Source organism: Gouania willdenowi, chromosome 8 (genome assembly GCF_900634775.1).
Source record: "Gouania willdenowi chromosome 8, fGouWil2.1, whole genome shotgun sequence".
In the NCBI taxonomy this organism is placed as follows: Eukaryota; Metazoa; Chordata; class Actinopteri; order Blenniiformes; family Gobiesocidae; genus Gouania; species Gouania willdenowi.
The window spans coordinates 24,016,240-24,031,002 of record NC_041051.1 but is presented as its reverse complement, the minus strand read 5'-3'; the positions used below and the strand labels follow the sequence as shown (position 1 = coordinate 24,031,002).

The 14,763-nt window shown below is 41.2% G+C and overlaps 1 protein-coding gene across 1 annotated transcript; it reads left to right on the top strand.

The window, feature by feature from the left end:
• Window positions 1-1,097: 1,097 nt before the first annotated feature.
• On the top strand, window positions 1,098-7,336 carry LOC114468136 (chromobox protein homolog 1-like). The gene is made up of 5 exons (XM_028454843.1): window positions 1,098-1,287; window positions 2,208-2,436; window positions 3,587-3,758; window positions 4,444-4,538; window positions 6,371-7,336. Exons 2-5 carry the CDS (start codon window positions 2,273-2,275, stop codon window positions 6,519-6,521), a joined length of 582 nt encoding a protein of 193 aa, XP_028310644.1. The 5' UTR covers window positions 1,098-1,287; window positions 2,208-2,272; the 3' UTR covers window positions 6,522-7,336.
• The last annotated feature ends 7,427 nt before the right edge of the window (window positions 7,337-14,763 follow it).

The following is a 14,763-nucleotide window of genomic DNA, read 5'->3' as shown; positions in this document are numbered from 1 at the left end:
AACATTTCAACAGATGGGGATACGCACATGATGTGGCAGTACATACACACATAACTTGATTAACCCTCTTATTAGACTTCAATTGTCTCTTTATATGAAAAGACGGTTATAGACATCACCAAGAACCAAAAACGTCACCAATGGCAAAATTAAATTGTAAAAGCGGGCGTTCAACCCATAGAGGCCAGTCACTCTGACATTTTACAACTAAAAACGCTAAATTGAAATTCACTAAAATGTGAAGAGTGGGATGAGAATCAATTAACTACATTTCTTCATACCTAATCATATATGTATTCAGCAGAAAAAGGTGGTTTTGGGGTGTTCCTACACTTTAAGCAGACGACAGAATACGCACACGGCCAGATTTGAAGGGGAAAATGTTAATTATACTGTCCTTTTTTGTTTAATGAGCAAACATTATTATTTACAACAAACGGGTCCCCCACTGACCACACACAACAACCATAACTATCACTGCTGTTACTGATATTTAAATAAAATTATAATTTATATCATAATGTTATGTTTGCGTGTGTAGAAACAATGTTTTTTTTGTTTGTTTGTTTTTTAGAAATACAAATAAATGAATAAAAAATAAAAGTGGTAAATCAGACATCATTCCACTTCAAAAATGTTGTTGTATATTGTCACAGTTTTGATAAATTTTTGTATGAATAAGGGATAAAGTCTTGATATATTCACACAGAAAGCTTACAAAGAGAGGAGAGGATTTGTTGACTTTACATCTGTGAATGTAGAATTTACCATATAAAATGAAGGTTTACAAATAAATGAACTTCGTTTTTCTTATGTTCAAAATACATAATGATGCATTTACAATTAAAATGAATATTATTACTCGTGTGTTTTATAGCAATAAAATAAATGTGTAAGGGATTCTGGTTTGTTATTGCAAAAAAAAAAACCTGCATTTATTGTCTGTGTTTAAAAATGTGGAGAAAAACAAATTGGTTGGATAAATATTGTGTAGGATTTTAATCTGATTTTCTTTAATCCTGTTGTTAACAGAAATATTTGTAAGGAATCATGGGAAATCATGGGTTAGGGCCCACTGTGTCGTCACTTCCGCTGAAGCTGTTGGCGGGCAGACAGGGCACCGACGCCGCGGAAGCCATTGTGTGTGACTCATCTGCTTGCAGACGTCTTACAGCTGGTTGTTCTGTTCTTGTTAAAATAGTACCTGCTAATACTCACCGTGCAGTGTTTTTTCTCCGACCTACAGCCAGCCTTTGTGCAAGCTTTAAGGCGTTCTCTGCTCCGAAGGTAATGTTTTTTTCTCCCTCCCCTTTTTTTAGCTCACTCACACAAGCTAGCCATGCTGCGTTGCTTTGTGCTTTGCAGATGACCTGCCTCGACATTGCTGGGACTTTGCTAATAATTTGGACGCATTTTTTAGATGTATTTTTTTTTTTTTAAAAATGGCTTGTTGGCGACATTTGTGAGCATATACTAACTAGTTGCAGGCTCACGCACGTGTATCTGTTCCGTGCTGTTCTGGTGTTACGGGTTGAGTGGCGACCATTACAGCTGGAGACTGGCCTCCATTAGCGTGGTCGATAGGCTGCGCGATTTGATGCCATGCCTTGTTGTTTGGGTGTGTTTTTAAAAAAAAAAAAACTTATTAATAACCATTAAAAGTGTTTATTTGTGTGTACGGACGTGTTACGCACACAACACGGCTCTTTTAGGTGCAAAATCAAGGGATGTAATAAATGCATACACGTTATAGTGATACCTTCAACCCTATGCCACCATTAAGAGTATACATTTGCCTTTAATTACACATTTTATTCACCTTTATTCCATTAGTTTTAGAGAAGTTATTGCCATTTCACACCGGTAAGCTTGCATGTTCAAACCTATTGTATTTATTACTGATTAACAATAAACTTTGATTAAGGGGAGCAAAAATAAATGTCCTGTTTCATAACATCCCATAGTGCTCTGTTGGGTTTGGAATTTAATTTTCTTTTTCAAATGAACTGTTCTACTGCAATTCATTCAATGTAGCATTTTTTTTTTTGTATAATGATTTCATTAACATCAGTAATTGTACATAAATGTAGCTAAAATAAAATGTGTAAAAAACATCTACACTATCCAAACTTAAAAATCTGAATGTATTTTTTAACTGCAAATTCAATCTAGCACGTAACCACTGTTTTTCTTTTTTTCAACAATAGCCTCCCCAGTAGGTGAAAAGCTGGCGACCGTAGCAGTTAAAAGTACAAAAGGCAAAAGCTCCGACATGGAAGAGGAAAAGCAGCCAGAAGCAGCAGAGGTGGTAGAAGCTGCACCACCCGCAGAGGCTGAGGAAGAGGAAGAAGAAGAGTATGTGGTGGAGAAGGTGTTGGATCGCCGTGTGGTCAAAGGAAAAGTGGAGTTTTTGCTGAAATGGAAAGGCTTCTCTGAGTGAGTAGAATGGTGCAGTAAATAATGGGGTGGACCTTAAACATGTATCTAAAATTGCATTTTAAATACATGCAAGTGCAACAAATCTGTACGTGTTATTTATAAAACAACAAATGAAAAAGAGAACAACCGATTTTGCTAAAGGCACTATGTGCTACAGGCGTCGTCTGGTAATACTTTAAAATAAAAAATGAAATAATTTTTTCATTGACCTGCCTAGGGACTAGTGATAAATTATTCATAGGCTACAATTACACATTTGCTCAACTGTTCAGGAATATGTCGTCCATTTTTTATAAATACATTTTTTAAAAAAGGGACGAAGTTTTATGCAAACTGCACAACACTAAACTTCAGACTATAATTCAGCTGGGTCAAAGTGGAACTTGATTGGAAACGCGGGGGAGTGAGAGACCTTTAAAGGGAGTGTATTGAACCTGTTTTCTTTTAAAATACTTGTTTCAGGGGTCACTGAGAACAACATGAAAAACACATTTGGATGGATTTCTGAGTGCGTCTCTTATAAGAGAAAAAGTAAAAAGTGGCACATTTTGTGCAGCCAGTGTGGCATTTTGCATCAGTAATTTTAACCCTGAATTGTCTTTCTGCTAAGACTGTATTTAGATTATAATTATTGAGATTTATATTGTATATACACATTTTGAGAAAAAATATTGAGTTATGAGTTGGGCGGGACAACGTGTCGACGTGATCGTTGACGTTGAAAGAACTCATTTACATACCAGATTTTTTTTCCTTCTTTTTAGATATGTAAATCAACATGTATAAATTACTTTGTCAATTAATAAGAAAATAATTGATAATTGAGTCGTATCGAACTGGAAAAATTAAGTTAGATTTAGCAATACATCGAAAAAATAAGTGCTAGATTAATTGTTTAAAAGATAATCGTTTATCTCAGCCCTAGTTATGAGTTTTGGTCCATATCACCCAGCCCTACTAGGGCTACATTTATTTGTATAGTGTTTTTCATTTACAAGGCAACAGAAACGCACATTGAAAACCACTGCACACAAAACAGAAAAAAACATTTAGTTGAATGTTGGAAGACTTTACCGCATTTTAACAAGAGGAAAATTTCCTGAATGTATAAATGAAATTCTGACCACGAACTGTAATGTGTGTTTAGGGAGGACAACACTTGGGAGCCAGAGATGAACCTGGATTGCCCTGACCTAATATCAGCCTACATGGTGAAACACAAAGAGAAGGAGGAGAAAAAGAAGGAGAGCAAGAGGAAAGCGGCCACGGAGGCGTCGGGAGACGCTGAGGAGCGAGGAAGCAAGAAGAAAAAGGAAGAGGTTTGTTCACCAAACTTAATTCTGTAATTCAGTGTGTTATGGCAATTATATTCATCATATCATCAAATGTGAGTTTATGTGTACAATTTGTCATGTGTTAATACACAATGACTGCATTATATCGTGCTTTTGGAACAGAGACATTTCTTCTTTGCTGAGTCATGTTAGATAAGCAGTACAGACAGTGCCAGTAACCCACAGTCTCTGCTGAAGGCCTCATACCAAACACACACAGATAAGCTGCATCTAAACCTTCAAGGCCAAACTCAAACTCACATGCAGATACACACACACACACACTGTCAAGACATATCAGTGGCGCCAGCCTTCCTCAGTACATCCACCTCTTCATCATTGTCATGTCTCCACTGTTAAGGGCATCTGAGCCTCTTCTTTTCCTCTCTCAGGGTGGAACTTTTTTCTGTATTTGTATAAAGCTTAAGCTGTGCAACTTTCCCGGGGGGTTTTGCTGACTGTCTTTCCTCCTGACAGGATGGGACACTTTTTTTGTACTCTTTTTCATTTAGTTAATAATAAATCCTTTTTTATAAAATCATCATGCTCTGACTGGACATCATCATTCAACAGAGCATAAATCATGTCTCCAAATGAGGTCAACCGCAAATTTGCCGTGACAAGTGTTTGATCATTTCTGCCATAATGATTTCCTATGGTTTGTGTTCAGGGTGAGAAGGTTCGAGGCTTCAGTCGAGGACTTCAACCAGAGAGAATCATCGGAGCCACAGACTCCAGTGGAGAGCTGATGTTCCTTATGAAATGGTGGGTTGTTATTTTATGATCTAGCAAAGTCACATTTAATCTGAGACATCTTAGTTTTAGCTCATGCATTAGTGTTTGGTCACTAGTTAAGAGATCCTCTAATTAACCCTTAGAGTCCAAATAACATTACTTTTTAGCTTTACTCAAAATTGTTTTGTAAATGGTTGTTCAAATTAAAGAAAAAAAAGAAATGCCTGAATTTTGTATGAGCGTCAATGAATATATGCAACTTGTATTTTTTAACTAAATGTTTAGATGAGATTTTGACCATAATTAATTTTTATTTCATTTTAAAATGTCATCAAAGAAGTAAATACAACTTTTTTACTGGCTTTATATATTTGTTATTTATGTTTTGTAGGCATATTGCATTAATGCAGTTTACCAAAATGAAAAGATTATTGTACAATTGAACTATGAAACCCAACACAATACACAAAATAACTCTGAAACCACACAAAATGACAAATAAATGCGCAAAATGTCAACAAAAACACAATATAACACAAACATACTAAAGCATTAAAAAGATACACAAAATGAGAAACTGTTACACACAAAAAAGAAAATAAAAACACGCTAATCGGAGAATCACTAACATTTTGCACTGAATTCTGCACAGCTGTGATTGGAGATTCTTCTGCTGTGACGTGTCACCAGATAACATGATCACCAGTTCAGCTAATACACCATCAGCTAAACCTGTCTTTGTACCAGAGCCTTTTCACATTCAAATGCAGTCAAAATAATCTGAACTAACACATTAAAAACGCACTCTGCATTAGGGCTTGACGATTTTGCCTGAAAATTTTTTTAAGAGTTTCATTTTGAATTTTTTTTTTTAACGCACTTAAAAATGACTGCAGACATCAGATATATTGTCAAAAGTGCAACTTATTGCTGTGATTGTCCTCAAGAGTTAAAATGCATAGAACAATCCTAAAATAAAAACTCATTCAACAATTTCAAGCTTTAACCCAGGTTTAAGCAGAAGTGCAATAGCAACTTCACAGTAGCTTAAATTTTCTGATTAAGAAATCAGATAACTGCATATTTTATAACAGTACAATTAAAAAAAATAATAATAAACTCTTCCCTTAGCATCTCAGCATAGTATGAATAAAAATTTGAACACGCCTGTGGCACACATATAGCCTACTCAAAGGGTAAACAAATGTAAACAAAGAAGGAGGCTGGATCACACCGGAACGCAAAAAAGTCCCAAAAAATTTAGAAAAAGAAAAGTGTGTGTGTGTGTGCGTGTGTGTGTGCGTGTGTGTGTGCGTGTGTGTGTGCGCGTGTGCGTGTGCGCGTGCGCGTGCGCGTGCGCGTGCGTGTGCGTGTGTGTGTGTGTGTGTGTGTGTGCGTGTGCGTGCGTGTGTGTGCAAAATAAAAATTGTTTATCTACAAATTTGATTCATAAATTAAATAACTTTTTTGCCCAGCCCTACTCTGCATTCATTGTCATTCACAGGATCACTAGTCTCATCGTAACATGTAGTTTGTCACACATTCTAGAAATTAAATCACCATTTTTCCAATGAAAAATAGCGTGTAAATGCGCGATTGTCCCAAAACATTCATTTTCATGTTGTGGCCTAATAATAAAAAGAAATTAATATAAGAATGTAAATTCCCTTTTTTTTCCCCGACTGTTTTCTGCGATCACTATAATTAAAGTCCCTATGAACGAAATAAGATTAATCCAGCTGATATCCACCATGTGAAGTCACTTCATAAAAGAAACTTTCTGCATTCTGTTGATTTCCTGATGACTGAACTCCAACGAATATTTCTCATCTGCCTGGTTTGTGTGGGACTGTAATTTACAGGAAGAACTCTGATGAAGCAGACCTTGTTCCAGCGAAGGAGGCGAACGTCAAGTGTCCCCAAGTGGTGATTTCCTTCTACGAGGAGCGACTCACATGGCATTCCTACCCCACCGAAGAGGAGGAGAAAAAAGACGATGACAAGAAAGACTAGAGAATGATAGAAAGAAAAGTTCTGCTCTGTTGTTGCATGGTGAGAAAGGGCAACTCCAAACTGAGGTGTGTAGGGGGGGGGGTGGGGACTATTTTCTTTTTTTTTCAACCTGTATTTTGACTGAAACTGTACATTTTAAGCATTTGGTTTTACTCGTACCCTTTTGGAACCATTTCACCACAACCAGCCACCAGATGACAAATTTGTGCCTTGCATTGATTAGTATTCACCACGAGCACGTTGTACAGAGTATGACGACACAATCCAGTGTTTTGATGCCAAGTCTCTAAAGGTAAACCTGCCCCGTGGTTTCCCGCGCTCTGCTCCCGTTCCTCCATTAGAAGTATTTTCAGTCCTGTAACCTGCCTCCATTCACAGTTCATCACAATATCAGTGTTAATGTCACGAGAAGAGCTCTGAGTGTTAGTGAACGTGGCTCCAAGAATTACTTTGGACACAGGAAGAAGCTAATTTAAGATGTTTTACATTTGTAAAAGTTGTGTTCAAGTTTATGCTTGATGCGTGGAGAGACGAGCATGTTTTAAAGCTGATACTGTGTGACGCCTATTGGCTTTTATTCTGAGTTTTCTTTTTTCCTCAGTTCATTTATTCCTTCTGTGAACAGCTTCACTGCGCGGCTAAGCTAACTTTACCCCCAACTCTATCCATTGTGTCAAAATCTCTCTTCTCTCTTTGTTCTGCTTCAGTGGTGTAACTGCTGTGCCGTCTGTGTTTTGTATCTGTTTGGAGTTTGTGGTGATAGATAATCTTTGTTTTAGAAAATAAACGTGTCCATTTCATTGGAGAAAAAAATATTCAATGTCTACCATTTTTTTGAAAGCAGTCAAGAAGGATAAATTTTACATACTTATCCATATATCGCTCCACATAAGAGCATACCAGTATTCCGTTTTGGCTGAGAAACTCATGTATTTTACCCCATTACCTGTTATTGTCTCGTATTAGTATTATCCTGGAAATAACCCATTTATTCCATATAATGTTGTAATAATTAAAAGATAAATAAACACATTCCTTTGTCTCTCTGAACTGAACGCTGTCACTAGCGTCGTGAGAACTGCCAGACATTCTGGTGAAAACAACAAAGAACTCCTGTAAATACCTCAGAAAATGGGACAGAGTTCCTAAGTGACTTCCTAAAGAGCCACAGGATGGGTCACAGTTACATGTTCTGTAAAATTAGTAACTGAGATTTTAGCGTATGCCATGGGGGAAGAAACGACGCAAGTCCGCATGAAAAATCAGCCAACCACAAATACACACCTTTCAAAAAAGTGTTAAAGGATCTTAAGTCTGCAACAAATGTTTATAATAAGTCGTTATTGAATGCCAGAGAACCACATGAGTAAGCATGAGAAATTACAAGAAAATGTGTAATGAAAATAAAATGTTAATGTCTAACTTAAAGACAAGCAACATGAAATTAAAAGTAAAAATACGTGTTGAACTTTAAGTATATTAATTAAACAAATGTGCTTCATATATCCATTTGTTTTCATTTAAGCTGTATTATAGTGTAGATATTAGGGCTAGACGATATATTGAGATTCAAGATTGATCGAGTTTCTGTTTTGGTGATATAGAAAACTATAAAATCATATACCTATATTTTTCTAATCAAAATACTTGTTCTAGGAGTTGCTGCTTTTACTTCTCAAAACAGCATGTAACGCACAGTTAAAAGGATTCCTGAGTGCGTTCTAACCCAGACCTTTCTTATAACAAGCCATAGTACAGAACTCACTCACGTGCTGTTCCTTACAGGAGAAAAAGCCAAAAGTTGCAAATATTGTGCAGCTGTTCGTGAATAAATTTGCCTGTGTGGCATTTAGCATCAGCAAATTTGACCAAGAATTGTGTTTCTGGTTAGACTCCATTTGAAATAAAACCATCAAGATTTATATTGTTTATCACCAGTTTAAGAAAAAATATTGATATGAGTTTTGGTCCATATCTCCCAGCGCTAGTAGGAATGTTCACAGCATTTCAATGTCAACAAAGGTAGGCCTACCAGATTCTAATTACATAATTGTATTTAGTAAGTGGTTGACAAGTGCAGAAACGAAGTAGGAAGCAGAAGCAATCCCCAAAGCACAAACAAACCCCGAAGCAAAAACAAAGCACGCAGCATAAACGAACCCCGAAGCAGAAATGAAGCACGGGGCACGAAACTATAACAAATAATGAAGCACAAACTAACATTGATGCACAAACAAAGCATGAAGCATAAACAAAGCACAAATGAATCACGAAGCAGAAAACAATGCACAGAGGAACCCCGAAGCACAAACAAAGCTCAATGCACAAACAAATCTTGAAGCCCTAACAAATCCGGAAGCAGAAACGAACCATGAAGAACAAAAGGGCACCAAAGCAGAAATGAAACATCGTACACAAAAGTACAAAACAAACCCCGAACTCCAGCAAACTCCGAAGTATCAACGAACACCAAATCAGGAAAGAAGCACAAACAAAGCATGAAGCACTAACCAATCCAGGAACGAAACAGAAATGAAGCACTGAGGACAAACTAAACCATATCGAATCATGAAACACAAAGTAAGTACAAACAAACCCCTGAAGCACAAACGAACCCCCAAGCAGAAATGTATCACTAAACGATAATGAATCATGATGTACAAATGAACTACGAAGCTGAAACAGTGCACAAACGGACCCAGGAGCAGAAACAAACCACGAAGCAGAAACGAAACCTGAAGCAGAAATGAAGCACAAACGATCCCCAAAGAACAAAGGAAGCACAAATGAACACTGACAGAAAGGAAGCATGAAGCAGAAAGGAAGCATAATGATAATATAATTTTTATATCTTCCTGTATAACTCTAGAACAGACAGCTGCTAAACTTTAGGTTATGTATATAACTCCGGTTCTATGAGTATTATGAGTGAGATGTCACACTATGGGATGCAACCTCTGTCTGCATTCCTCAGAATCATTTATTTCAATCTGCCAATCCTGATTGGCCAGTGAAGCACGTCTGTCCGCTGGGGGAGACCCACCTCCTATGAAAAGAGGACGCGGACAGGCGCACACCATTCAATATAAGCACCTCTCCCCCTGTTTGAGCAAGAAGGGTTGTCTGAGATGTCTCACTATGGGATATGGAAACTCCTGTAGTGCAGACATGCTTATCGAGCGGTACCAGCCCCCAGGGCAGAAGTCTGATCACATCAGGACAGTAAAACTGCCCTTGCCACTCACGGGGGGAAACGTCCAGTATGTAAAAGCAAACAAACGTGAGGGTCGAGGTCCAACTCGTCGCTGCACAGATGTCCTGAACAGACACTCCCCTGAACAAAGCTCAGGATGTGGCAAGACCCCGAGTCGAGTGTGCACGCAGACCCTGACACCAGTAAGCCAAAGCAATAGCCTCCACCACCCAGTGTGACAGGCGTTGCTTAGTAACAGACTTCCCCTTGCGGGATTTGACCCAGGCGACAAACAGCTGATCACTCCTGAGGCTCCTCTTCATATCGATGTAAGTGCGGATCGCACGAACTGGACATAACACATTCGGCCACTGCTCACCCTGTGAGGCAGAAAAGGCCAAAAAAATCAATGGGAGAACACAAGCCCACAACCTTCGGCACAAAGGCCGGGTTGGGTCTCAGGATGATCCTTGTATCACCTGGGAAAAGCTGAGCGCACAACGGATGAACCGAGAGTGCATGGATGTCACTGACCCTCTTGGCCGAAGCCAGAGCCAGTAACAAGGCAGCCCTAAAAGAGGCAAACTTCAGGCCCGCCTCCTCCAGTGGTTCGAAAGCAGGTCGTTTAAGTCCTTCATAACCACCGCCAGATCCCACGGTGGCACCAGCGGTCTAGACACGGGGAGGAGCCTATGTGCTCCCTTCATAAACCGGCAGATCAGCCGGTACTGACTGGCCGACTTATCCCCAAAGCCAACATGACAGGCGCCGAACGCCGCCAAATACACTTTCACAGTGAAAAGGTTTTGTTTTTGTCAATCAAGTCCTGCAGAAATGACAAAAAAAACTCCCACCTGGCACTGAAAAGGGACTTGGTTCCTCTGGAGGCACCACCCCTCAGACGGCCTCCACGTCTATGTCGAGGGGAGCCTCCGTGCTGCTCAGGGAGAAGAACATTGTGCACTGCGCGTTTTCTTCCCCTCCGTACAGCTCCACCTTGGCCCGTCCGTAAAGGGCCCACAGCTGTTGCACCACCTCTGGGTGCAGCATCCATTCCCCGTAAAGCGGCATGCCCCTGGATAACGGGTCGGCGCCCACGTTCATGAGCCCCAGGACTTGCGTCGCTCTCAGTGAGAGGAGACGCCCAACACTCCACAAGATCAGTTTGTGTGCCAGTGACAGCAACCGACGCGAACGCAAGCCGCCCTGACGGTTGATGTACACCACCGCCGTGGTATTGTCCATCCTCACCAGGACATGATCCCCTGAGAGACGGAAGGAAGTGATTAATGTGGGCGCGCTTGAGGACCGCGTCCCAGCGACCCCTCACAGCCCCACCCTCGTAAGTCACCTTCCTGGACGTAACAATGCCCATAGGCACCCCGTCTGCCGGGAAGCCCGGGGCACGCCAGTGGCGCAGAGCCGCGTCGCACTCTGGCGGCACCAAAACCCTCCATGCGCCATGACGCACAGGATTGAGCTCATGTAAGGCCACCCACAGTTGGAAATCCCTCATGTGAAGGAGGCCAAGGCGGATTACTCGGATGGCCTAGGCCGTCAACCTGAGTAAACGAAGACAGTCTGAACTGAACAGACGTGCTCGTCCGAAACAACCCGAGGCATGCCCCAAACGTCTCCTCCTGTAACACACTGGCCGACTCTCCGTGGGCCCGAGAGTGATTCATGCCGGTGAAACGGGGAGGGACAGATGCAAACTGCAGCCTGGGACCCTTCAATATCGTCCGTAATACCCAAGGCGGAGCCGCGAGTGCTCTCCATCTCTCTATCCTCAGGGAGAGAGAGGCCAAGCGCTCTGGTGTACCCACTGAGGAGCCATACACGGAGCAATGGCGCCCTCTCCCGGAGGAAGACCATAGACGACTGGTGGGCCCAAAAATGGCGTGACGACGCTCCCTTCTGGAGGCCGCTCGTGCAGCCCGAGGCGGTCCATCCGTACAACGGTGGAGCCCCTTCGCGGCAACGGGCTGTACGTCACCAGAGGGCCCATCCGCAACACGGTGGAGCCCTCTGCCGGTGGCCGACCGACCAACAACACAAAGGATCTCGAGCACAGCGGAGGAGCCTCCTGTTGGTGCAACAGAGCAAGACACCCCGGGGCGAGCACATGCTGCTGTGTGCTGTGGCGGGGCCGGCTGGGGGACGGAAGGTCTCGTCACTTTAAACTGTGGATTCTGCAGAGCAGCCTGAGAAAAAACAGACAGACAGTTTAGCGAGGTAGAGCCAACGGGATCGCTCCTGAACAACCATGTTGCTCATCGCCCTTCCCATAGCCTGCACAGAGCAGCGTTGGGTGTGGAGACACACGTCGGTAACCGTGGATTTTTCCACCATAGTCACAGAGTTCAGCCTGATAGGCAGTGAGGAGAGAGAGGACATTCAGTGCCCTGACTGAGAGGGCAGCGGCCACATAAGTCTTAGCAGATAGGTCCGACTGGAGACGGTCCGCTCTGGACGGTAACACAGGTCTCCGAAGGGACACAACGAGCTGTCGTGGGAGCAGGTGAGCAGCCACAAGAGGCTCCACCGGCGGCATACGCCAGGTTGAGCTGGGAACCTCAGCTGGAACCCTGCGCAGCTGCAGTTTCTATCCACTGAGTCTGTACTTCACTCGCCACCAAGGGGACACCGTGAGGGGGGAAGGAGTCCTGCTCAGACAGGCATGCCAGTCTCCCATGGAGGCTTTGTGTGTTAAACATGGCGCAGTGCTTACACGAGCAGGTGACTAGCTCACGCTACCACGAGGCAGCTACCACAGGTGCTAGCAGGGATGCAGACCAACGTGTGCTGCACCGTCTGAGACGTTGAGGACAGCGTTGGATTTTCTCAAGATGGCAGCTTTCGCCCGATGCTTGGATACCGTAGGATCTGGAACTGGAGCCGGGCTACACACTTCCGCGAGAGCCCAGAGAGAGGACCGACGTGTGCACTGGCCCGTAGCCGCCAAGGGAAGTGGGACCAAGACAACAGCGAGGTGTGCTGAGGTCAAAGCACCAGCCTTGCTGCAAGGAGCATGCAACGGGGCTAACACCATCGTGAAAGAGCCGCTGGGGACCAACGTGTGCCGGAGCAACAGGGTTGGAAGAAGCCGTCAGCCGGAGCCAAGGCTCGGAGGTAAACTCCCTTTCGGCAGCGAATGACAGCACCTACCAAGCAAAGCAAGGTAAGAGCTGTAGTCTACCCACTTCTCAACCAGTTGTGGTCCAGAGAAGGTGCTAATTCCGCCAGCGTCCGGCAACTGGAATAAAGAGAATCCGCCTGTGGACAGTTAAGCTGAAAAAAAAAAAAAAAAACGCGAGATAGCTGAGAGTATTGGCAGATTGAAATAAATGCTTTTGAGGAATGCAGACAGAGGTTGCATCCCATAGTGAGACATCTCACGAAATATTATGAAATAGAACGTTTATTTATATTGTTCATAATGGACAATCAAATTTATCAGAAGACTGACAGGTGAGGTGGGATTTCTGGCTCTACATTTAAGCCTTAAGGATTGAAGATCTTACCAACAGTTCACTTTGTTAAATATAAACTGGTAGTAGTTGTTAGAAGCAGAGCCTGTTTTATTAATCAACCAGTTTAGTGGTATTACTTGCAGATGTAGTCTTTATTATATATTAATATGTATTTTTATTGTATTAGTTTTGATACATAATATGCATAATAATAAGTAATACATAATAATATAGGCTGTATATTTTTTAATAGAAAGCTCCATGCTCAATAGCCAGCAGATGTCAGTAAAGGACAATACATAAACTCAAACTGTATTTGAAGATTTGGCAGTTTTTCTTTATTAATAATGTTCTTCACTAATATCATGTACCAATAACAAGACAAAAATCTAATGGTATTAATAAGACTTTCAGGCCAATTCAGAAACTGTTATCAAAAATACTGATCAAACCGAAGAGAAAGGAAACATAATAGTTTAAAATATTCGCAGAATAAAGCAGTCAAAAAGGATCCCTAAAAATGTATTTAAAAAAAATAAAAAATTAATTACCTCATATTTTCACCAGTGTTCATTTGTTCCCTTCTTTCCCTCTGTGTGTCGCTTTGCTTTTCCTTTTCACTCGCTTCATTTTTTCCACTTTTCAGTTCATCACTTTTTCCAAGGCAGTGACTGTAAAGCACCAGCAGAGGGCGCATGGGGTTTAGTTTCTATTTGGTCTTTTGAAGATTCATTTTCAGAGGAAGCAAATTATTACTGATGATTGACTAATAATGTCTCAGTGATCAAAGTTTTTAATATAAGATTCATTGTTATTACAGTAAATTACTAGTGGATTACTATTGCAACAGCACATCATCAGTAGGGTGAAACTAACCACTCACTACAGTCTAAATGTGCTCATGTGGAATTTTTTTTTCTTTTATCACAACTAAGTGCTATGAGATGACTTGTATTTAGTGCTATATATATATATATATATATATATATATGAATATAATGGAATAATAATCATTAATATAAAATAATAATATAAGTAATATTCATTTGCCATTATTATTGATTAGTAACACAACATTCAACATTGTTTCGGGGAGAAAACAGACGGTGACCAATGTTATCTTGTGTATTTCTGTAATAATTAATTTTGTTCATAGGACTTTACTCCAAATATTAGATTATCTGTTTACATGTGATCATTTTAAACAAACTGTGGAATCCCAGCATAGTTATCTATCTTTTTTTATGGTGCGTTTCCTAAAAAAAAGATGAGAGCTTCAAAGCTGCAGCACGAATGCAGTTTATTCATCTAAGCAGTAAACAGGAGGTAGAGAGAGAAGATTATTCTGTGTGGAAAGATGGAAGAGAAAGACAGAGATGTTCATCAGAAGCAAAGAGGAGCCTCATTTTTTCACCTGACCTCACAATAACCCCACTGTGTCTGTGTGTGTGTGTGTGTGTGCACATTATTTATGCCCCCTCAACCTCTGCAATCTCAAACCTGATCAAAACCATTATTGGCTCCAGTACGCTGAATGCAGACAGAGGATGAGCTCTGTCAGCCTCTCGTCTCCATG

Excerpts from the sequence above, each read along its gene's own strand:
- LOC114468136 (XM_028454843.1), top strand. The coding sequence starts at position 2,273 with ATGGAAGAGGAAAAGCAGCCAGAAGCAGCAGAGGTGGTAGAAGCTGCA. Across the intron at positions 3,759-4,443 it reads GCAAGAAGAAAAAGGAAGAG|GGTGAGAAGGTTCGAGGCTT; the intron begins GTTTGTTCACCA and ends GTTTGTGTTCAG. Across the intron at positions 4,539-6,370 it reads CTGATGTTCCTTATGAAATG|GAAGAACTCTGATGAAGCAG; the intron begins GTGGGTTGTTAT and ends TGTAATTTACAG.